Raw genomic sequence first — 26,112 nt, 5'->3', positions numbered from 1 at the left:
CAAAAAAAAAAAAAAAAAAAAAAAAAAAACTGCCTTCTCCTCCACCCGCTATTCTTCCCTGGTTTATTTTTCTGCATAGCACCTGTCATCATCAGAGAAACTATGTAATTTATACATTTGTCTGTTAGAATTTCTCCCTTGCTCTGTGGGTCTAAAAATTCATTTTTAATTTTTACTCTGACTTCCCTACCTAGTAGCCTACCTAGCAGCTTTCAACAAATATTCGTGGAAGGAAAGGAGAAAGGCATGAAAAACAAGAGGGACGGAAGGAGGGATCCCTGCCTCCTGTGAGATTACCTGAAGGATAGACAGGAGTGACATGAAAATTAAAGATCACCGGGAAAAACTTGAAACTGACAGACAATTATAACAATAAAGCTCAACATGAAAAATGCTATAGCTTGGATCTTGAATGGCCCCCTAAAAGACTACATGTTAAAGGCCTAGTCCCTGGGGCTGTGGCACTATAGGCAACTGGTAGAAACCTCTAAAGGTACGGATTGTGAAAAGAAGTTAGGTCAATGGGAGCGTGCCCGAATATCGGGATCTTGGCTCCTTCTTCTCTCTCTGTGCTCCCTAGCCACACGAGACGAGTGGCTTGGTGTGTCCCACCGCACACTCCTACAATGATGTGTTGCCTCACCGCAGGCCCAAAGGCAACTGGGCCAAGCAACCATGAACTAAAACCTCTTGAAGCCATAGCCAAAATAAACCTATCCTCTTTTGGAGTTGAGTTATCTCAGGTATTTGTTACAGCAATAGCAAGCTGACCAAGACAAAAAGCAATGATGTAAAGTTGTTTCATTAGGAGCTGCAGGGTGCATGTTGAATGAAGGGTGCACCAGAAATGAATTCCTTCTCTTTGCATTTAGCAGAGAATGTAGACTTTTTTTTTTCAACTCATTGGAGCAACTTATAAAGGACAGAAGAAAATCCATTACTAAAATAAATTGTAACTTGAGAAGGTTTGATATTATGTTTAGATTGGCTACAGAAGGGCACGTGAAATAAATTTTCTAGGCAGAATGCTTAAATCTTTTCGAGGAAAAAATATGAATAGAAGTGTTTATCCACAGCAACAACCCACATCCCATGGATCTGACACTTCCCCAGCAGACCACAATGCCAGCTGCAATGAAGATGAGTTTACCTTAATTCACTATTCTCGGTCCCCTACCAAAACTCTACCAGGGGACACTTGTGCTCATCCCCTTAGCCATCAGACCCCAGAAGTTGTTGGGTAGAAAACCATCTGGTAAACCATCCTCTAATGATGATCCATCTGGTTTTAAGAAAGTCCAAAACCAAACTCATCATGGCCCACACCCTAGTTTACCTCTGTCACACCATACAGCCAGGTCATCCAACACCAACCAGACTTTTGCCTCCATGATGCAATCCATCCCTTAACTTCCCTTCCCATCCCTCAATTCTCATAATAGCATCTTATGCACATTCATCTCAGAAGGTAGAAGAAAATATTTCCCTACTCACTGTCTGAGGTCAGCATAATCCTGACAGCAAAGCTTAACAAATATAAACTGAAACCACAGCATATTATACAAAATATTGGCAAAGAAAGAAGAGCTAGAACACTCATACATTACATACTGACACATAAAATGATTCAACTACTGGTGGTTTCTCATAAAGTTAAACTAAATCTAACCCTATGATCCAGTTTCATCCAGTTATGTAAATAAGGGAAATGAAAACTTATGTTCACAAGAAGACATTTAAGAATATCATAGCAGCTACAGTCATAATAGCTAAAAAATTGGAAATCACCCAAATATCCATTGGTAGTTGCACAGATAAATACATCATGATATATTCATACAATGAGATGCTATTCTTCAATAAAGAAGAATGGACCACTAATATACTGAACGTGATAAATCTCAAATACATTCTTCTGAGAGGGAAAAAAAGCCAGCCACAAAATATGCTGTACAGATAAAGTCCAAGGACAGGCAAAACTGGTCTATGGTATAAACCAGAGGTAACTGCTTCTGAGGTGTCAGGGCAAAGCAGCTGGAAAAGGGCATGCTGGGATTTTCTGGGGTTTGGGCGAAGTTCTACCTCTTGTCTCAGGTTGTGGTTACACAGAAGTACAATTGTGAGTACCCATTGAACTAAAGATCTTTAGTTTCAATTCTATTTACCAGCCCTGAACAATTAGAAAATAAAGCCTGAAAAGTGCCTTCAATAATTTCAAGTAAAAAATATGCAACTTCTCTACACAAGAAGCTAAAGGCATTTTTTTCAATTTTTAAGAAAATGTTAAAAGATCTAAATAAAGATATAAAGACAATCTTGAGTAAGATCAAAGAACTCATATTCCTAGATGTTAAGACTTATTTTAAAAGCGCAGTAAGGAGGACTCTGAGGTATTGGTATTAAGTAAGAGAAACTAACCCATAGAATGGAATACAGTGTCCAGAGACAGACACTCGATTTCTGATCAGGTGACACTTTAGAACAATGGGAACAGAATAGTTTTTATGCTCAGTTTTAATTTTTTGCTAGTACATGTTTGCTGTACATAACGATCACATGCCTATGGGGAGTTGGTATGTGTACATAACACATCTCAGTTCTTTTTTTTAACCCCCTTTCCTTCCCCTCTGTCTCCCTTCCCTCCATCTCTTGGCCCCCTTCCATTTGCAGAAGATTTATCTCCTGATTTTTCCATTATCTAGCTCCTATTTTGCTCTTCTTTTATGTTTTGAGTTGCTCGTCTAAGAGAAACCATGTGATATTTAAGCTTGTGTGTCTAATTTATTTCACTTAACATTATGGTTTTAAGGTGCAGGCAAGGGCTTTCTCAAACTCCAGTTTTATAAAATCGAGAACTCCAGTTGTACAAGAAATAACATCAAAATCAACAAATTGAATCATATAAAATTAAAAAGCTTCTGCATATCAAAAGAAGCAACCAACAGAGTAAAGAGACAACCTATAGAATGGGTAAAAAAAATTTCCAGGTATTCCTCAGACAGAGGACTAATATCTAGAATATATAAAGAACTAAAAAAAAAATTAAACCCTCCAAAAATAATAGACCCAATCAAAAAAGGTCAACTGAAATGAACAGACATTTCTTAGAAGAACTACAAATAGCCAATAAATATATGAAAAAATGTTCAACATCCCTGGCCATTAGAGAATGCAAATTAAAGCAATACTGAGATTCCACCTGACTCCAGAAAGAATAACCATCATCAAAAAATCAAATAGAAATAAATGCTGGTAAGGCTGCAAGGAAGAAGGAACTCCTCTATATTGTTGGTGGAAATGTAATCTAGTACAATCATTATGAATATTCTTCCAAAAACTAAAAATAGAAATTCCATTTGACCAAACTATTCCCCCTCTTCCCAAAAGAGTTAAAGAGTGGTCTATGTAGTATATTGTTCTGTGACAAATGAATATCCATATGGAGAAAAAAACAGGGTTCCTCTCTCATAACATAGTTTTTAAAGCAATTCTTGATGGATGTTTGAACTAAAACTTTCAGAAGATAAAATAATATATTCATACTTTGGAGTTAACAAAACTTGAGGGTCGAGTTTGTTTTGTTTTGTGAAACAGTCTTGCTACGTTACCCAAGCTGGTATTGAATTCCTGGGTTCAAGGGATCCTCCAGCCTCAGACTCCCAAGAAGCTAGGAATACAGGCATGTATTACTACAAATATAGCTTAAGTAGTACCCAGAAAGCATTGCCTACCAGAAAAGATTAATGAAACTAGACTGCATTGAAATTTTAAAATCCTGTTCATGAAAGAGTGGGAGAATGTATTTGCATTACATAGAATGTACACTATCATGTATTCAGAAGATTTAGAGTCCTACATGTCAATAAGAAAAAGACAATCTAATACAGAAATATATGAGACATGAATAAAATACTTTATGAAGAAGATTCACAAAGGGCCAATAAATATATGGCAAGTTATTCAAACCAAATTAAAACTACAGTGCAAATTATCTCCAAAAACAAGCAGGAAGATCGCTGTGAGTTCAAGACCAGCCTGGGCTACATAGTGAGTTCCAGGTCAGTTGCAACCACATAGTGAGACCCTGTCTCAAAAAACCAAAGGGGGAAAAAAAAACAAACAACCAAAAATAAATACAGTGGCTTCAATTCAAGACAAACAAGCCACGACTGATCATTTAAACAGGCATACCTACTTTGGAAAACTGTTGACTGATACCTGGTAAAGATGAATGAACACATAGCCAATTGTTCTGCTCTAATTGTGGGTGTACCTGCACATCCAACAGTCAGTGAACCAACATATAGAAAGCAACCAAAAACTGGAAACACCCTAAGCATCAATCAACAGAGAATTAAAATGTCACACATTCCAACAACCCAATGCTACACCAGAATGAAAATGAACAAAGTATGTCTACCAACAACATCAGGATAACATGGAAGAAAAACTAGACACATACATGGCATGGTTCCATTTAGATAAGTTTCAAAAACAGGCTGGGTGCTTATTATACTAATTGCTTATTAGAGTTAAACAACTGGCCTCAGGGTTAAAAAAAAATGTACTTCAAGCCTAGTTCTTAAACCATTTAATTCACTTAAAAATTTATGTTTGGAAGCATGTTCACTCCAGAGGTATTTCTGATACTCACCTGGCACCAGGCACCTGCTCAGTGCAGCTCACAGGTGAGCAGATACAGCTGAGAGCACCATGGGCCAGGGGCACTTGGTCCTTCTGGTGGAAGAATAGGGAGTAAACAAGAGGACACAGGGGCTTCTGGGGCTGGTGATATTCTATTCCCTACATAGGTATATTCGATTTATGAAACTTCACTGAACCTACTTCTCCAACCACGCACTCGTAGCTTGTTATAGTCCATCCACACTAACTTGTTTCTGGCCATTAAAACATGAAGCATGTCTCCACATTAGGACCTTCAGTTGGCCCCTACACGGGACACGATTCAGATTTCAAAAGAACTTGCTCCTTCTTGCACTGTAGGTCTCTACATTTCTCAGAGAAGTCCTCCTTGATCACTCAGTCCACACAGCTCTCATCCCGGACAGTCATCCCCGCCCCGTCTCTATCACATCTCCAGAGCGCTACCCATCGGGAATCAGGCCATATGCAAATGTGTGCATTTGTGTACTATGTGCGCCTTCCACTAAAATGACAAGCACTCCACCACCGCCACTGCTGCACCCCCATGACCCTGCCCGACATGCAGGACACTTGATAAATATGCAGCGGATGCGTGGGTGTCACCAACACATCCAACAATGTCTTCTCCTGTGAGGCACGGAAAGAAGCAGACTTGGAAAGGAAAAAAAGAAAAGAGGAGGAGAAAACAAGACACCAAAAAGTCAAGCTTCTTACTTAGCAGAATATGCCACAGTCCACTATGCAGAATGAGGCAATCTAATAATAAAGCCTAAGAAACCCCGTGAAAAGCGAGCATTTTTCTAGACAGGTTTTTTTTTTTTTTTTCATTTTTTTAAGTGGTTCTAGGAATCAAACCCAGGGCCTTGACATGCTAGGAAAAGTGCTCACCCACTGAACTGTAATAAACACCCCAAAATATAAAAGGCACAGTGCCTAAGACAAAAGAAAAGCTACCTTCAGGAAGAGTCTAAACTAAGCATGACTGTAAGGTAAAGTGTTAACTCAGTTTTCACAAACAAATACCTGGAGAACTATAGTAAGACTCACAGCTAAGGATGTTTCCTAAATTTTAGAGCTTATGTACCTATATATGCAAAGTCCTCTTCTTCAATCTAGAGTGCCTGCACCCTAATTTCTTCTGAGATTATTTTGAGGCAAAGTAGAAAACCCAGATACCACACGGAAGTAGACAGGCATGCACAGGAATGGTGTTAGTTCACACCAGACTCGCCAAGTGTCCCTGGCCCGTGGTGCTCCCAGCTGTATCTGCTCACCTGTGAGCTGCACTGAGCAGGTGCCTGGTGCCAGGTGAGTATCAGAAATACCTCTGGAGTGAACATGCTTCCAAACATAAATTTTTAAGTGAATTAAATGGTTTAAGAACTAGGCTTGAAGGAGGTTTTTTTAACCCTGAGGCCAGTTGTTTCATTTTAATAAGCAATTAGTATAATTAGTATAAGCACCTGGCTAGTATGTATATGTATAAGTATAAGTATATATAAAATCTTCATGCCATAAAGCCACACAAACTAAATAACAGACAAATAAAGAAAACCACTGGCAGAGAATCTGATCAAAAATAAAGCTCTAATAAGAGGATTATTTTATTTCTACCCCCACCCCATAAAAACCTAGAAATTTCTCTCTTCTTAATGATCCTGTCCTTGCATATTCTTCTTGAAAAATCATTACACTTCTGGCTCGCTCTTTTAAGATAAGAGGTAAGTGCTCAATTTTCAGCACTTCTTTTCTTAGTCATAATCCCCTCTAGGATTGGTAACGAATGTAATTCTTTGGCAAGCTCAAATCTTCATAACCATTTCAGATGCTAGGGTATCTTTCTATGAAATTCATCACCAGTTGTTTCTTACCAATCTAATATGACTTCAACTGGAAAGGAAGAATTATATAGAAAGGAATGCTATTCAACACAGAGCCATCCCAACATAAAAAGAAAAATAATTGAAGTTTCAGTATAAGATAATCCTAATTGATAAAAATTTTAGAGCTGGACCTAGACCAACTAGTGTTACTTTTGTCTCTTTGTTTTAGTAATGGGTAAACTGATAGTAAGCTCTAATATCTTAAGGAGAAGCCAGGTGGTCCAGAAAGGGTTGAAACTTCATGGGTTAAATCTTTCCACCTAGTGAGCTGGAGTTGGACAGGACGTTAATAGGAAAATATGTGAGTGAATGAACGAACACATAAATTTATAAAAATTCTTCTAAATTATGGAATTAAGGTAGTTAGTGGCAGGGTCAGGGCTACAGTCCAGTACTCCTCTTCTTCCTTCCTTGGAACTCTTGAGTGTATTCAGAAGTTACAGCTTCATGAGCGGTTCAGTAGTTATCAAGAGATCAGTAATCTCCTCCAAATCACTGACTGACCTTAGTTGTGTTTTTAAAAATTTCACTCTGCTTTTAGACGTGCAAACAAAAGAAAAGAATGAAAAGCACCAAGTGGGATGACATAAGAAAATTACACTGCAGCCAGATCACACATAGAAAATGACAGAAAAAGGGTAGGCAGAGAAGGCTCTGTGATGTTCTTCTCACTCTCGCCTGATCTGAGAGATATAAAAGGTACAAAGTTAGAATGCATCAGCTGTCAGATCGACAATATTCTATTAGGCACAGACTTCTATAACAATGCAGTTCTTTTATAACTGCAGGCTTGACACAGTCCACGACCAGGGGAACAAGAGGAGCAGAAAGGATTCGGAGAAGAACATCACGGGACGGTGGAGACGGTATACTCACTCTTCCAGAAAGTGCTGCTGGGGTCCGATGATGGAGCCTGGCCGGCAAATCCTGATCCAAGCAATGATTTCAGCGTGTGTAAACCTGTAGTGCTTCATTACATAACAGGCTATCAACGTTCCTGTTCTTCCAAGACCAGCTGCAGACAGGGAATACAAAACACAGCCAATGTACTACAGCTCATCCCAAAACTGTATCACACTTGGGTGCGATGAACCTACGTGTGTAATCAACGGAGAGGGTTGAAATGAAGCTACCGCATATTTGGGGGCAAAAAGAGTGATGTGATGTAAACCAGTGGACCTGGAGCACAGTCTGGCTGAAGCACAAAGGACAGAGGACAGAGGAAGTTAGGAAGTCGGGGCAGAACAGCAAAGGTGGCCCAGGGGACTGTCATGTGGGAATGGGGAGGAAGAGGCGAATCAGATATCTTGACTGGGTCACAAAGAAAGTGAAAAGTGAGCAGTTTCCGACCTAGCAAAATGACAAAACTTTCCGTTTATCCATGTGGACATTTAGTTAGAAAAGGAAATAGGGAAAAGTCAATGGCTCCATTTTTGATATGTTTAATAATCTTTCATTTTTGAGGGGCCCTTTTGAGGGCTTTCCCTGATCAAATAAAAAAAGAGACTCCTCTCTGGTCTCCCAGGATTTCAGCAAACTTAAGACACCATCATACTGACTGGTGGTGTAAAGCACAGCATGATTTAAATTGTGTAAGTAAAAAAATAATAATAACAAGAACTATGACAACCTATCAGTCCATCCTAATTTCAAAAATTATTTTGTCTAGTTTTCAGTATATATTTGCCATACCTAATCATGACATTCATCACAGGGAATCTGTACCTGTGCGTAAGATGTCTAATTCTTTTTTCCCCATTCCCTTGGCCTCCTTTCAACCCTTTTTCCTTCCCCATTTACAAAAGCGCTGTTTCCATCTTTTCCCTTCCACTCTCTTTTTTAAATTAATCCTTTCCCCCTCCCTTGTTCCCCTTCCCACAGCAACACGTTCTTCCTACTTTTCAATATCTATCCTCTGTTTCGCTCTGTATGTATCCTTTAGGTTTTAGAAACATTAAAATGTGAAAAAGTATGCTCTTAATTCAATGTTTTATAACTTTTTTTACAGCACTGCTTCTCTAGGAGCCTCTGTAGGTATTTTATATTAATCACTCCCATGAAATTTACTGTCACAGATACTGCATATCTATGTAGGTACTGTATGTAAATCTGTGCTTTATACAGAAAAGGAAAAGGTTTTCACACACACAAAAAAAGAATTCTGTCTCACTGGGAGCACTATTTTTTGAGCTAAGAATACATATCAAAAACAAAAATGAAATGATAGTCAAGCTCACGACTATAGACACTTGACATTTCCTTCCCATTCAATCTTCTTTAAAACACACACACATACTTATACTATTTTATCACTTGTGGGGTATGTGCATGTATACCCTGTTTTCACCTAAAGTACCTTTTTTCCCGGATCAAACATAACATTCATCAGAATGTAAAGTTTAATTATGGTCTCAGTTGGGCTTTTCCTTTAATATTAAGAGGTAAGAGATCTTCCTTTCTGTTTTACCCAGAGCCTATTGTTGCTAATTCCCCAGATACCTGATGAGACTATGAGTAACCCTGTAGATAAGGCACAGATGAGGGTCCCTGGAACAAGAGCTTTCCAGGGCCATCAGGCAGGATCTGTAGAGCCGGTGGTCTTGCTCAGGGAAACACAGTCTCTCACTGCTCCCTTCCTGCTCTAAAGAGCTATGTGGGGCCCTCAGATAGGTTCTCGGTCCTCCTCACAACCAGAGAGGTGCTGCAGAGGATTTTCAAATTTCTCTGAAACTGAGTTACTTCCCCCCTTTAAAAAGAGTCTATAATTTAGATCTATAAAAAGAACCTACTTAGCACTCAATAGTTAGGAGCTCTTACCACAAATGAACAGAATAGGAACACTTCACTAAGTTCCTATAAAAACTTAAAAAAATTTTAAAGCATTCATAATTAAAGGGTTCCCTGGCACAGCATGACAAGAAGTTGAAAGTGTTCTATTTCTACCAAGTCAAACTCCAATTGCTTTAGCGTTCTGGACATTTTCTGAAATCCATACAAAACGTCAATAATCACATGCCAGAATGTCACAATGTTGCTCTATCTCAGATGATTATTTGTGCTAGAAATATGGATTCAAGAATCCATAGCCATTCTTTTTACCAACCACAAAATGGATGGCAGATACCGTGGTAAAGTTTCACACACTGCTAGCAAATTAAAGTTTCCAGTTTGTCTCTCTATGTGATACTTCATATATTGCGACATGACATCTGCATTCTCCCTCCACTGTCTACTAAAGTTCATTTGGCACAGGATAAAATTCGCTCTCCCTCTTCCTTTCAGTTCAATTAAAATATTGGGGGCTGCTTGGATTCCCAGAAAATTAAACTGACTTAATTAGTGCAGATGTCAAAATAATGAACAGGTCTATAGTAGATAGGTATGCTATTAAAAGCAATACAGCTGTAATTAAACCAAAGGTGTAATCTTAAGAGAATCTTACATGTTTGTACAAAGGCAGCAAACAAAATAAGACTCTCAAAAAGATGTCACCACAAGTAAAGGTGACCTTCCTGTGCAAGAACTCACCTCCATGCTAAAAGTTCTGATCCCAAAATATAAAACCCCTTCAATATTTATTCCTTAAAAATAAACATTTAAGGGTCAAGCTAAGATATTTACAAGAATGTTCAACAACTGAGAGTTTCATTTCCATGAGGTTTCTCAAGTGAGGAACACTATCCAGAAAGATGTTGAGTTTTAACGAAAGCTTTGCATTTATCCACCCTTGAATTTGTCAATCCAATACATGGCCTGTGGATCCACATATAAACTATGTAAACTATACGCCTGATAGTCCTAAAATTAATGGACCAGGAAAAAGGCTAAATTAATCTCAGGAAAAATACTGATTTTTTTTTTTTATTGACATGAAACTGGTTTGAAAGAGAAGATGTGAATAATCTCCTACTAAAGGGTTGTTGCTGCTGTAATTCCCTCGGTTTCTGCTGGTATTTGAAACACGTGAAATGCAGACATCGTGCTGGACCTGGGCAATCCCACAAAATGGGATGGAAAAGCCAACGTAGGATGCAAATGAAACACGGCCCGGGACAAGTGACCCGAGAGTAATGCCTTCAGGTGGGTGAGCAAGGAACACCTTCCTCACAATCCACCACGCTGGGCTCCCGGAGATGGGACCAACCCTGGCAGGGAGGGAAGGAGAGAGCTAGGCCAGGGGTTGCTGAGGCCTGGCAGGGCCAGCCCGCGTCTGAATCAGGGTCCACGTGCTGCGCCCTTCCACCCCCCCAGTCTCGCAGCTCCCCTCGCTGCGCACATGTTCGGCAAAGTACCTCCACCTACTCAGATCTTAAACATAGAAACGAGGGCCTACAAAATGGTATTTTAATTTCTGTCAGAACCAGAGCCACACTCGTCTGAATAAGGCAGTTACAGCAGCACTCCGCACATGAAAAGAACAGTCCCATCCCCAACACCTACTAGCCAATTAGCATAAAATTCGACAATACCGGATTTGAGAACACAAAACCATGAGAACAGCACCACCCAGCGGCACTGTGCAGAGCTGCACGTGAGGTGCGAAGGCTCCATCCCTGGGCGGCCGGAGAGAGAGCATCTGGAAAGGATCTTCCACTGGAGGTGGAGTTTGAACCTCTGCAGAATCTAACATCTGAGGTTCGAGCAGATGCCATTCATAGAAAAAGGAGCGCATGGCCTAGGCAGTATCTGAGGCATAATTATATTTTAAAAAGCTTTCATCCCCAGAGAGCAGGGGTTCACTTAGAGGACAAAGTGTTTCAGCTCACTGCAAGAGGTGGCCCCACATCCTGGGCAAGTAAGCGACTAGATGACGCCTAGCAAGGGACAAGGACACCTGGGTTCCACGAAGCAAATAAATATCAGTGAGGAGGGGAGGCGCAGACGGCGGGAAGCGGGTACGGACGGCTGGGCTATAAAATGGAAGGAATGATCAGCCCACGGGTGGCAGGAGAATAGGCAGGAGGCGAGCAATTTCAAGAGAAAAGGGAAACTAACGGCATCTCTGTCTTGACAATCTTGCCCTCCTACAATTTTGCCAAGAACACTGATGCTGTTATTTCCCCTCACTGTGGAACAGTGTCAGGGAGCCTGGCTTCCGAAAGGTTCATGTCAGAGAAGCTGCCTTCGGGAGAAAGCCACAGCTCCACCGACTGTCCACGTACAAGCAGTCCTTGAGGAAAGGGGGATAAAAACAGGTTCGAGTTCCGGTTTTGTGAGATGACAGCCGCATTGTTTTCTAAGATGCGAGCCGGTCTTGCATTCCATTATTTGCTGGTTTGGGGCTCGGCCCCCAGCATGAGCACAGAGGCCCCTTGGAGCTCACACACCTTTGCAGTGAACCGCAATTGCCCCTTCGGTGTTCTCGCAGATATTCAGGAACCTCCGGACGATGTTGTCGCTGGGGGTGCTGCCATCTATGAAGAAGAGGTCATAGTGCTCAAAGCCAGCGTCTGTGAAGCGCTTCGCCTCATAAATCTTTTTGTTCAGTCTCACGATCGCAGTCACATTATGCTTTTTGAAATAAGGAAAGTAGGCTTCGGGGGCGTGGAGAGGGTAACCTACAGGGAAAAAGGAGCAGTAAGTGTAAGGCACACATTTCGTCTTACATAATTCAGAATCACAAAACCCTCAACGACAAAGTGTGCCAATTCCAGCAGGGCACAGCACGTGTCGTCAGAGTGTAAACGGCCACAGTGAGCTCGAGGGAGCATCAGTCTGTGTGACCACAAACACCAGAGGAGGTTAACGCAAACCGGGGGGCAGCTTACTCCTCCTGCCCCAAACAAGGGCATTCCCAGAAGCACTAAACTGCATGACACACTTGGAATGATTCTGTGATTTTATTCCCCTTTGAGCAGTTTTCTTCACTTAACAAATACATTTCAGCCAAGGTGAGTTCTGCCAGATTTATAGTTTTAATATATAGTTGTATAACCCCCAGCTCTATAGGTTTAGGATTGTTAAGCAACTACAACATACGACCACAATCACACAATTCCTCTTTTAATTCTAAAAAGAAAAAACAAATCTTGTTAAAAGGAGGGGTGAAGGGAGGGGGGACTAGTTCTGCCAGATTTATAGTTTTAATATATAGTTGTATAACCCCCAGCTCTATAGGTTTAGGATTGTTAAGCAACTACAACATACGACCACAATCACACAATTCCTCTTTTAATTCTAAAAAGAAAAAACAAATCTTTATAAAAGGAGGGGTGAAGGGAGGGCAGGGACAAGGGGAAAAAATGAGAACCGAGACCTGTCATGTAGAGGTACAAGATCCCAATGATGAATGTAACTGTACTGTATACCTCAAATGGACCAATAAACTCAATGAGAAAAAAAAAACTTGTTAAGAATTAAAAAGATTAAAAGACTAAAAGTTAAAGAAATGTTGATCAAAGGATGTAGAGCTTCAGTTAAACAAGAGGAACAGGTCCAAGAGAGCTCCTGTACCATACTGTGGCAATAACTAATACAATGTGCTGTATACTTGAAAGTCACCAGGAGAGATAATTTTTAATGGTATTAAAATGTGCCCACCACAAAAAATAAGAAATGTGTGAGCTAACATATATGTTAAACCTCACTTAGCCACTCGACAATGTGTACATATTTTTAAATATGTTATATACCATAAACATGTAATTTGTCACTTTAAAATATAATTAATTTTTAAAGAAACTAAATAACTTTAAAATATATTTGACTAGTGCCTATTGCTTTTGAGAAATATTAGGTTTCGATGTACTTTCATGCATGCATGTAACGTATTTTGTTCTACCACCTTCGCTTCCTTATAACCCTCTTCTTACTATCCTTATTCGCTTCCTCTAGTCTAATAAAAGCATCCCTCAAAAACAATAACTTTTTGGTGGCCATTTTCTTTTGGGGAGGGAGGTGCCCAGACTGCAGCCCTCCGGGGTGCCTGCCACGCTGTGACCTACAGAGTCAGGTGAGCGGCAGCCCTGGTTTTGGCCAATCGGCCCGGTGACCAGCAGGCCACTGCGGACCTTCCTCAGCAGCGCCGAGGGATAAGGGGACTAGTTTCTCGGCACACTGACTCCCACACCTGTAACCAACTCAGAGACACTGATCCTGGCACACCAGGTAAGGGAAACGACCTCGTCAGGAATTTGTTCACGATGGCGGGGCCCAAGAGCAGCCTGTGAAGTGAACCGGAAGTTTCCACACTGTTCTTGGCCGCGCTGCGCTGCCGCCTGCCTCAGATGCTGCTTTGTGCTGGTCATTTCTTATTTTCTCTCAACTCTTTTATACGCAGCTCTGTGATGCTGGTACTGGGGTCCACACACTACTTCTTCTCCCAGACTACCTTCCTAGCTGCCTGGCAACTCCCTTTTGTCCCTTCTGTCTCCCCAGCATTGAGGCACCACCTGCTTTTCTATAATATTCTGGATTCTTTGCTGCTACCTTTCCGACTTTTTAGTCTTCTTTTTAACAAGCTCCTTGTATGAAATTCCCAGTTTGGAATACCTAGTATGGTTGCCAGTTTTGCCAAACTCAACCTGCAGGCTGTGAGTTACCCAACATATTCCAGTGGATGGGTTTTTAGTTTAATTTATGGGAGTTGCTTCTACCACCTGCAAGCAAGAGCCCTAAGTGGTAGACGTGGCCAAGGTCACACAAAAAAACAGAGGCCAAATTGGAAGGCAGGCCTAACCCTAGCCCAAATACATGACCTTCACAGGCCATGCTGCCTTTGAGCAAGCAGGCAATATGAATTCAATTAACATCCGTGTGGAAACAGCAACTTGTACACACACAAAGAGAAAACACGAGCTGTTTGACTTGCAAAAAAATCAAGTCTGCTTTATTTGCTCAAACTATTTCCCAGGAATGGATTCAAAGCCTAAAGGTAAAAACAAACTCTGGCCATCTGATTCTGTCATCTGTTCTGAGGCTGACCTCAAGGAAGAGTCAACTTGACTCCATCTATTAAGCCTCCAAATAAGAGAAAATGATGTGAACATTAGAAGCTGTACATTTTTTTTTTTTTTTTTTTTTTTTTTTTTTTTGTACCGGGGATCGAACTCGGGTCCTTGCGCTTGCAAGGCAGGTGGCGGAACTACTGAGCTAAATTCCTGGCTCGGAGCTGTGCTTCCTAGTTGATGAATATTTTTTAATCGCTAAAACTGATTTCAAATGATTTTAAACAGAAAATTAAAATATCCTATGCCTTCTCAGCAGCTGTTTGTGGGTGCTATCAATGTATTTGGACATGTTTGGTGGGAGACGTTTTTTCAGCTTTAATTGAGTTTATTGGTACATTTTAGGGATACAGTACCGTTACCTTCATTGTTGGGATCTTGTACCTCTACATGACGTCTTGATTCTCATTTTTTCCCCTTACCCCTGCCCTCCCTTCACCCCCTCCTCCCCTCCCCATCTACAACTACTTTATTTCCATCTTTTCATTATCTCACATTTTTTTCTTTTCCCTTATTACCCTTCCCCTACCCATCCCACCTTCCCTACACCTTTAGCTCCCTTCTTCTCATTTCTAAATGACAGTAATCTTATTAGGATCTTATGTTTTATTGCAGATTATTCACACCAGGGAAACTATTCAGTATTTGCACATGTGTGACTTATTCATTTCACTTAGGAGTATATCTTCAATATGTATCCATTTTCCTATGAATGAATCTATTTTCTCATTCTTTATGGATGAGTAATATTCCATTTTATAGAAAAACCACATCTTCTTTATCCAGTTTCCAGCTGATGGGCAAATGGACTGTTTCCAAGATTTAGTTATTACAAACTGTGCCGCTATAAACATGGGTGCACATACTTCTCTGTGATATGATTCTTTTAGTTCTCTTGGAAAGATACCCAACAGAGGGATGGCTGGGTCAAATGGAACCTCCAGTCCAAGCTCTTTGAGGTATCTCCATATTGATTTCCATAGTGGTTGCACTAGTCTGCACTCCCACCAACAATGGAGGAGGGTTCCTTTCTCCCCACAACCCCGCCAACATTTGTTATTGTGTGATTTCTTGATAGCAGCCATTCTTTGTGGGGTGAGGCGGAATCTCAGTATTGTTTTCATCTGCATCTCTAGAATGATCAGTGATGTGGAACCTTTTCTCATATATTTACTTGCTGCTTTTATTTCTTTGTCTGAGAAATGTCTGTTCATTTCGGATGCCCATTCTTGAATCGGGTCCTTATATTTGGGGGGCTGATTGTTTTGAGTTCTTTATATATCCTTGATAATAGTCCTTTGTCTGAGGAACAGCTGGTAAAAAATTTTTTCTGTGGGAGACTGGTTTTTGCAATACGTACAGCACTGCGGAGAAGGAATGGACATTCATCCGACCCTTACTCCATCTGGTCACTAGATGGTGCTCTGGCACCAGTAAGGCACAGGCTGAACAGAATTCCAGAGCTGAAAGATTTTCAAATTCCTCTCTTCCCAACTCCTCATTTTAAAGGTAGGAAACTGAAGAATAGCACAGTTAAATGACTAGTCCACCTAGTCATTATTAAAAACTGAAAAATGGGCAGGAAAATGTAGAAAGACATAAAATACGATCATAACACGTGCTACCTAGTAAGTGCCTATCTCGCGCCCGGCACCGTCAAGGCCCTTGATACAACATCTCTAATCCTCACCAAGATGCCTGTAACGTGCATTATACCTCCCACTGTGACATACAAGGACACCTATGATCAGAGAAAGCTGGAGCTCAATGAAGTTCACTCAGCCACCAAGGAAGGGAGGAGCCAGGCTTCCTCCTGCCAAGGCGCTGTGCACTGGGCTTCTCATTAAAGAGCAGGCTGGTGTTTCAGATAGCTGGGATTCTCTGTCTCAGAGAATATACACCCCTCACCTCAGCCACCTCACCTGCGTTCGTGCGCGTGCGTGTATGTGTGCGTGTGTGTGTGTGTGTGTGCGTGTGTGAACAGACATGAAGCCAGGCACGGTGACACACACCTGTAATTCTAGCATCAGAGGCTAAGGCAGAACAATCACAAGCCTGAACAATTTAGAAGAACCCTGTCTTCAAAATAAAATTTTTTTTTTAATGGCTGCAAATGCAGCTCAGGGTAAAGACTCTGGGAACACTAGCACCACAAACATAAATACATGTGAGAATGACAGTACCAATTAAAAGATTTTCTAAAATCTAAAATCCAAAATATCTGGTTCGTTCTGCTGCCATCATTCTTTTATCAATTCAAAATAATTAAACAAAAAGCAGAGCTCTCCTTTCCCCACTGTCAAAACAATGTGAATCAGGATGTGAATGAACCTCCTAGCTGCTCTCTGTTGACACAAAAACACCCATAATTCTCTTTTATAATGCATTCTGCTAAGATCCCAAGATTTTAGGGCTTCTTTTTGCTACATCCTAGCAAAAGTTATTTGATTTTTAGTTCCTCCAAACTCCTAGCTTTTCTACTAACAAACCCCTGAAATGACTTTCAGCCTCCTCAGGAAACAGTTTCTCAAAATTAAAAAAAAAAAAAAAAGACTATACACCAAGATTTCACTGTAACTGAATCAGATGTGTTAATTCATTAAAAAGCAAGCTGGCTTTTCAGTGTTTAAACTCAAAAAGCATTTACAAAGTTAAAGCCTAGATTTAAAAAAAAAAAAAAGATGAAGGTCTTGGTGAACATCAGATCCTAAAATGAGGATTCCCATGTAAAATATAAACTTAAATGAAATTGTTGTAAGCATCATAAAAGTCAATCAATATTATGCAAGAAGAATTTATTCTTATTCTCAACATGAATGGGCACAGTTTATGCAAAGCAAGAAAGATGTATGTAGAGCAATATCTTAGTGTTAGTTATTTCTTGGCTTTTATTCTTTATATGTATTGCTTAAAATTGTATAGCAAGCATGTATGTTCTCTGTGACAAAAGTTTTAAAAACACATTTGGGATCAGAGCTGTGCCGAGTCTACACACTGCCTCATACTGGCTGCGTAAGTCTGGGCAATAGATAACTCCTCAGTCTCCTTCTCTTCCAAAAATCACTACCACCTAGTCCACAGGGTGGATCATTAAATAGAGGGTATGTGTGCAAAAGGCTGAGCTCCATACCTGGCAGATAAGCAAGTGGTAGCTACCATTCTGTCTCTTATTGCAAAGTGGGGCCCCAAAAAAACTGCACCAAAAACAATTACACAAAATATCTACATCCTTTTATCTGGTGATTCTATTTCTAGGAATTTAGAGAGGAAATTAGAACTGCCAAAAAATTGACTACATATGAAACCATACCAGTCTTTAAAAAGTGAGAAACTGTAAGCACCTTATTTTGCATTCAAAAATAAGTTACCAAAATTACAGTATGGTCAGACAATACAATAATAAACACTATAGTCATGGAATACGATTGCATGGATCTACATGTACGGCCATGGAAAGAAGTCTGTGATAGGTTAAGTGAAAAAAGTAACATTAAGATACAAACTGTGTTATGATCTCATTTTTGTGAAAAAAGAAAAATAAATCTGGGTGTACATAGACATATACAACGCACATATGTATTGCAAGGGTTGAGAAGATGTGCAAAAGAAAAACCAGAAGAAGAGAAACAAATGAATGCAGTTAAGTGCCAAAAATCCCACCTCAAGTAGTAAATTTGGGAAGAATTATAGTTGACTATTATGTCCTTTTTTATTAGTTCATTAGCATTTTCTTCTGTTTTTTGAATAAGAATTTTAGCTGTATAAAAATATTTTAAATGACTTTTAAAAATTATACCTCTCATGTTCTCTGTAAGAGAACTTGGTAAGTTCTTGAAACTCTACCAAATCTATACCCAACCACAAAGACACAATTGAGACAATACACCTGCTATGATTTCCGGGGCCCGAGTCAGATAATTCTGCAAGAAGTTTAACTTAATCAATCCTGTCCTGAAAGATCAACTATTAGAAAGTAGTTTCCTCAGGTACTTCACCTCTTATTTCTAATGACCCAACATGAAGAGATGAATTAATCAATATCCGGAATAAAAGGAAATGTATTACCAAACTCTTGCCTAGGAAGACCTAATCCCAGCTTCACAAAAGAGGTCTCCTGTTTGTGAACTTAACTCTCTAGACCCAGATTGCCCATCTACAGGAAAAAAAAACATGATTCAAATATAGAGTTCCCACTAGAAATGTCACAGATGTGGAAAGTGTACTTGTGGAGACTCAAATTATCAAATCTAAATGCATGAATAATAATATACAATGAAAAGAGATTTTTAGAAGAAGTGATTGATGACAATGATATGATGAAAGAATAAATCTAGAGGGGGTGAAGGGAGGGCAGGGACAAGGGGAAAAAATGAGAACCAAGACCTGTCATGTAGAGGTACAAGATTGCAATAATGAATGTAACTGTACTGTATACCTAAAATGTACCAACAAACTCAATAAAAAGAATAAATGTAGAGGAGAGATTTCAAATTAGTTTCCCCCAGAAAAATGGTGTTCCACTTCTATGAACAGAGAGCACAAAATAGGAGCCACTATGTTCGTAAAGTTTTTTCAATTTTGTGTACTTTTCTCATAAATTAATCTTAAGTCCTTGGTGGGTATAATTACTTATCATCTAGGTAGCGTTAACAAATGGAAAAATGAATATGTAGGAAACAAGAATTAATGGCAGAGCACAGCTAATCATGTTTTATTCAAAAGGTTTAGTCTGTTTTGCGTTTTTTAAAATGTTCCTGACTGTATGCTCATGCATACGCATATACTACAAATTAATTATTGTCAGCTAGAAAACTGCTACTCATCATCACAAGGAAACTCAACATCTGAAAGAACTGAGAAACCCAGTTCTGGGTTGTGTGAACGTGGTCAAATTCCCTGTTAATCAGCCCCAATTTCCTTCTCTGTAAAATGCAGATGGGAATATCTACATCCTAAGAGTTATGTGGGCACATACTGAGATATGACTATGATTACATAGAAATTACTCAAAAAAGGGCAGGGTCACCACAATCATCATGATCATTATTCAACGTGATGCACCACCAAAAAATAGAGAGATGTATAGCGCTCCACAGCCAAAGAAATCTGAAAACCACTGGCAGAATTCAGCAATCTATTTATTGGTTTGATTAGTTTGTTTCTCAGATCCTTTAATAACAGGGTAAAGTGAACATCCTGTTTATGGAAATCAAAAATATGTTAGTTTTGAAATAATGGTTACAGCTCCACCTACTGGGAATTTAATATTTAACACACTGGCTGCTACTATTCAGGGTTTAAAATGAATATTCTTTGAAGAAAACTGCCCAGGAAAAAAGTTATCAGAAGAAATTGAGAAAGAAGAACAACTGAAATAAAATTTTGGATGGTAAAGGAAACAATAAAAACCTACCATTTTCAATTTTGCTTTTAGGATGTGGTCCACTAAATGCTAAAAATTTTCCTGGAACAATCCAGTTGAAGTCACCATTTTCAACTCGCTGGAAAAAAAAGAGAAGAAAAATATTTTACAATTCATATGCAATTTAGGAAACCTTTACAAACACTTTTCACACTCTAAATAAACATGAAGACCAAGTAATAAATCTTACAATCAAAACATGCACTTGATTTTCAAAATGTTATTTATGAATTCAATCCATTTGAGAAAAATTTCTACTTAGACTAAGAAAAGTTTTAGATTTTTATGAAAAGTTAATTTACTTAAGGTGGAAGTACTTTAAGTAAGTTTGTCTCCTGGCAAAGAATTGAAAGCAAACATTGCTGGTGCCAGCAATAAAGAGAGGTAAAAGAAAATGCAAATAATTTTCTAAGAATATAGTATACATTTAACTGATGAAAAAAACCTATAATTATCAGGTTTATGATGAACATGTTTCCAAACTGATTCTGTTTTCATGGGCTTACATCTGTTGTCAAAGCTCTTTTGAAGACGGGAAAGGGAAGGAGGCAGGAGAGAGGAACTGAGGTTAGTAAGGTTGGGAAGGTACCACAAGCCAGTCAGCCACCATCGCCTGCAGGGGCTGCAAAGCCAAGCAAGGATCAGCAACAGAGGTAGAAGTTCCTCAGCTTTAGCTATTTAGCTACTCTGCAGGAAAGCAGACTGGCCGACCTTCCATCTAGATTTCCAAGAAAATTTAGCTTTGAAATGCTGACTATTTTCAATTAGGTTTTTAAATACTATGAAACCAAACACTACATACCTGCCAGCTGACTTTCATCACCAGTTGTCATCCAAAAAACCTATAAACCCCTAATGGGATCCTCGAAAAAGTTCTGGAGACCAAGAAAGGGCCCAACTACCTTCCCACCACTCCATAACCACCTCTATTTTGTTCTTTCCTCCGTGGGCGGGACACTGGGTCAAGACTAAGGTTACCCAAGATTCTTCAGGAAGCTGGAAGATATCTGTGCAATGCATCATAAAATACATATATTATCTCTTTACTTACACCTTCTCTTTACCCCACCCCACCTACACTGCCCCAGTCTCCGTCCTTAGAGCAGGGAAGCAATACAGTTCTCTTCGTGGGGCCATCTATGGCTTTCCACGCATAGAAGACACTTCTCAATTAATGGACTCCATGAATTGAAAGCTAAGCCAAACACAGTCTGTACTCTGCTAAAAGAACTCAATGGCTCATGTTAAATAACTTGGAATAACGTCACCAAGGAAATCCGGAGCCACTACTTTAATTACTTACATTTCCCATTATCATCTAAAATCAAATCAAAACGTGCTGTTATACACTTTGCATTTTTTAAATGCGTACTTTTTTCACTCATAAAACAACCTAAATGAAACTCTACATGACACCTTGTAAATCACTGTAGTGTCGATATAGTCGCAATAAACGTGAGATCTCATAACGCCCTAAGTAAAATCTCAGAGATACTATGAGTCCACAAGCATAGCTATCTGTTCACACAAATGTGAAAAGCAAGTCAAATATGAAACTCTTTACAGCATTAAACGTTGTCTTGTTTTTTAAAAATCTCAAATTAATGGTCATTGCCCTCCTGAATAACTGTTAAGCTTAAGCACAATTTAAAAATTCAAGGATAAAGTTAAGTTCTAATCAAAAGACTGAAACCAATTCTTTACAAACAGTAGAAGAAATCAGGCATCCACATTCACTCTTTCTGTATCCTTGGCCACCAAGGAGGCTAGATAAATACACTATCCTATATCTGTTTATTTGGATTATAGATATGTTTGGGTAAATAGTAACTTTTTGTAATCAATCATGTGAGACAGAGGCAGTGGCCTGACTAAGAAACATACACTCAAAGAAACAAATGAATATACTTACAAACCTTCCTATTTAAGAAGATAAACATTAGTTAATATTGGGCCATATTTAACAGCCAAATAAGGTTAATGGAATAAGCAAAGAGATTTAGAATACTAGATTTAACTATAAAAAAATTGAAGTTGAACATTTTAGTTGACCTAATACAACATAAGCTTACTTTGGTAATTTTCTGAAATTAGTATCTATAACTTCTTTCACAGTAATTGTACAAATGCTAATATTATCAACAACAGAATATTTTAAGCAGCATAAATTAATTTTTCTAATTAAGCACACACACTCTTCAAAGAAACTTAGATCATTGAGGATATACTCCGAAGTGAAATAAATAAGTCACACATGTGTAAATACTGAATAGTTTCTCTGGTGTGAAAAACTATAATAGTACATAAGATCCTAATGAGATCATTGACAATGTGAAATAGGAAGAAAAGGGCTAAAGGTGTAGGGAAAGTGGGAAGGGTAGGGGAAAGGTAATAAGGGAAAAGAAAAAAATATGAGAAAATGAAGAAATGGAAATAAAGTGTTTGTAAATGGGGCGGGGAAGAGGGGGTGAAGGAAGGACAGGGACAAGGGGAAAAAATGAGACCTGTCATGTAAAGGTACAAGATCCCAATAATGAATGTAACTGTACTGTATACCTAAAATGGACCAATAAACTCAATTTTAAAAAAAGAAAAGAAACTTAGATCACACAGGAACTTAAGCTACTTTCCAACCCTGCTCATTTGGTGAGGAAGCATCTCAGCAAAGATAAGGTAGGAGTAGGATTTAAGGCTTGTCGAATGCAAAGCCTCCTACTTAACAAATACTACTTAGAATAACAACAGATGTTCTACCCTATAAGAAAATCCCCAAGCAAAAGTCTGAATTCCAAAACTGATTAGTTTATGCACTGTTATATACTTTACTATAGACATCTTCAATTCACAAAAGATAACTCTCCCACTGCACTTTAAATATAATTTGACTTGAAAGCATGACTTATACAACTTCTTAAGAAATACATCTGTGCCCCTGATTTATTTTGTGTGTGTGTGACTAATTGTCCAAATATATTTTCCAGTCCAAACACTGAAAACTATTTGGCCTTTTTACCATCATGACAAACCTACAGTAAGATAGAAAGATAGTCCTGGAAGTTGTCAGTTAAGAGACTGATTTCTTCTATCGACATATGTTTTCTCAGACAACATGGATAAACAATTTTGAAGCACAATTCAACACTCAAACATTTGCTGAACCTTTAATATATGTGAAAGACTTTAACTTGGTGTTGCACATAAAATAAAAAGCATTCTTTAACTTTGAGGAGTCTGAAGACAAAAGAGAATGCCCAAAACAGTAATAATAACAGCTAGAAATCTTCACAGACCCTGACTCTGTATAAGGCATTACTCTGTTCTGTACACTCAGTCTTCACAGCGACCCTGTAAGTAAGTGTCATCGTCTCCGTTTTATCCATTAAAAATAAAGCTGCACTAAACTTTGACAAATACCGTAGGTAAAACAGTGGCACAAAAACTATTTTAGAAGTTAAGCACGATATAACTATGCTGTCTTCTTAAAAATTCATTTAAAGAGTACGGTCTCTATATTTCCCTAATGTCTTAAACAATTAACTAGTGTTGACAGTAGAGTTGCACTGCATGAATGTAAGTATGCTATAAAGGTGGGTACTTTATGAGCTTAAAGCAAAGTAAACATTTGAGTTGTTTGGTTTAAATTAAGTTTCCGTGCCCTTTGGCTTTAAGCAATATTCAAACTCTACATTATTAATTTAGTTCTGCTTTTGAGGGAGACAGTGTGATGGAGGAAGAAGGAGTGTCCCATGCGGATGGTTGCTCTATCTCTGTAGCAACACCTGGGGGAGGGAGAGACAGCTGCAAGGACCAAGGGCAAAGGAGGAGACTTCTCCAACATCCGGACCAGAGAACATCTCTGCTTACACAACGGCAGGGAACAAAAATCAATTGATGTCCAGTGCTTGTGACATGAAGATTTGGAGACAGCAGCATATGTGGTGTTGCTGAAACTTGCAGTCAATCATGGAAAGTGTCCAACAAGCAATCAAGAGGCTTCCGCTGAACAGCAGAATGTCAGGGTGGACAGAGGAAAAGATCTGCACGGTGGATTAAGAAAGACGGCTGGTGATGGGAGGGAGAAAAGAGACAGCACCTTACAAGTGAGGGAAGACAAGTGATGTGTCCAGAATTGGGAGAAGCCACACCGTAAAACAAAGGGAAGAAGACCAAGCACAGCCCTTAGTCCATGTTAACTCCTGTGTCGGCAGGAATCGTTTCCATCGAGTTGTGAAGATAGAATCCAGGCCAGAATGAGCTAGAGAGTAAAGATTGCACTCGCAAGAAGTTTTGGAATAAAAGAGAGGACAGAAATCAAGCAATAATTAGAGGGAAGAAAAAAATGAGGAATTGCATAGGACATGGTAGACCACAAAACATTGTACAGCTTTAACCAATATGATTTTTAACTAGCAGTGGGTGCAATTTATCAGCAGATGTGGAAACACCGAGTCCCTTTATTTTAGCAGCAGCAGTGGCTGGGATGGGATTTGGTTCCCTATATTTGTGGCCTGTGGGTGATACAATCAGTACTAGAGGATGGCTCCAGGGGACGCTTCCCATAGCTCCTCTATTAGTCAAGTCACTGAAGCACACGCACACCTGTCTACCTGCTCCAGATGAGGTGGCCACGTCCACACACCTGCATCCTGATGCTTGCTTGACCTTAGTCCTGTGGCAGGAATTCATAATCACAGTGGCAGGAGGTCCCATTTTTCCAGGTCACAACTCATGAGCAAGTGAAAGCAGACGGACAGCCTCCCCCTTAAATCCTAGTTTTCTCTACAAATTCTAATCCAAAGCAAAGTCTTGAAACATTATACGGTAAGTCTTCATCAACAATGACTCCCACTGGTGACCTGAGGGGACTCAGGGAAACCTAACCAACTTTACTGCGCCTCAAGGACATACAGCAGGGGAAAATCAGGAGTCTGCAGCGCCTAGTTAGTCTGACAATTTACTTATGCGGTGAAGAATATAAGAGCAGTCTCAACTGGGAGACAGTTCTCTGTAGACAGTAAATTCAGTTGATGTCAACATGCAGATCTGGGCTTAGACTACAACTAACAATCTGTGTTGCACATAACTGGTTTTTTAAAAATTCACTTTCCACATAAACTGGCTGATGATGAAAGAAAGAAACGTCATTTCAAGAAGTTGTCTACCATTAAAAAAAAAAAAAAAAAACTTTGTGCCCTGGAGTGTTAGTGCAAAATTAGAATGAATGCTTAATTAAAAGTCTTAGTCACTTTCTACTAAAATCAGAAATCGCATAAAAGAAATCTTAAAACGTGTGCTATACTGTTGTTTTTAGTATTCATTGCATCGTTTATTCATTATGCCTTCCATTCTGGAAACATTTAAGAACTGTCCAACGTTAAGTGTACTGTGCTACTAGGTTCCTTACGCACACAAAGATGAATGTGACTTGGTTCCCACCCATAAGAACCAAGACACCAATGCGCAGAGTTCACACAGTGCTGCGTGAGATGAGCTTCTTTAAGACTGAAAATGACTTCACAGTCAGAACAGTAAATACAGTGGTGGGGAAGAAGGGCTCTCGGGCAGGAGGAGGGGCGGAAGCTCGTCCACAGCCATGAAAGTATAAAGCAGTGCCGCAGTTCCGGCAGGTACACAGATGTGGGTGTGAAGAGGGAGCTCTAAGGACGTAGACAGTGTCTGTCTCGCAGGGCAATGCTGTAAGGAGACGTTGAGGAAAGATACTTTCTGAGTAGGATAAAGAGGATTCTAGAAGTAGTCAACTTTTTGTGAAAGTAAAAGAAGCCTGTGCAGTGTGAAGAGCCTTGGCATTTTCCAAACATGAGCTCATTTGTTGGGCTTTTCCAGGGGAGTCATAAAATTTATCACTATCCTTGGTAGTGACTGGGGCAGACCTTACAGTGTGGGAACTGTCCGGGCCAGAATCTGAATACCCTGCTAATGCATTACAGTTAGCACACCTGCAGAGAAACTCATCCCCTTTCACTCCAGCACGGTCCTCTGCTTTCTTCAACTGTGCCAGTGGTGTTGCCATCCTACTGTTCACCTGGGCTCAAGACTAGATCATCTCTTTTTTATTCTTGTCCCTCATCTAGAGCGTTTGGTGCTACAGGATATATTTTATCTGCTTCCCTGTCTTGGGCTCAGATCTCACATCTCCTCCAGACAGACTATTATAAACGCTCCCTACCCGAGGCCG

General features: G+C 39.6%; 1 protein-coding gene across 5 annotated transcripts in view; it reads right to left on the bottom strand.

The window, feature by feature from the left end:
* Positions 1–26,112, bottom strand: part of Cdc14a (cell division cycle 14A) — a 154,311-nt gene that overhangs the window by 49,128 nt on the left and 79,071 nt on the right. For all 5 annotated transcript variants that reach the window (XM_010639075.2, XM_010639077.2, XM_010639074.2 and 2 more), the window contains 3 exons: positions 19,908–19,995; positions 11,876–12,106; positions 7,425–7,563 (listed from right to left, as the gene is read on the bottom strand). In XM_010639075.2, the coding sequence (XP_010637377.1) occupies positions 7,425–7,563; positions 11,876–12,106; positions 19,908–19,995 (458 nt within the window). The remainder of the gene's footprint in view (positions 1–7,424; positions 7,564–11,875; positions 12,107–19,907; positions 19,996–26,112) is intronic.

Source organism: Fukomys damarensis, unplaced genomic scaffold (genome assembly GCF_012274545.1).
Source record: "Fukomys damarensis isolate Sample0158 unplaced genomic scaffold, DMR_v1.0_HiC HiC_scaffold_33, whole genome shotgun sequence".
NCBI lineage: Eukaryota > Metazoa > Chordata > Mammalia > Rodentia > Bathyergidae > Fukomys > Fukomys damarensis.
Note: the sequence above shows the minus strand (reverse complement) of the source record. Positions and strands in the feature narration are given on the sequence as shown.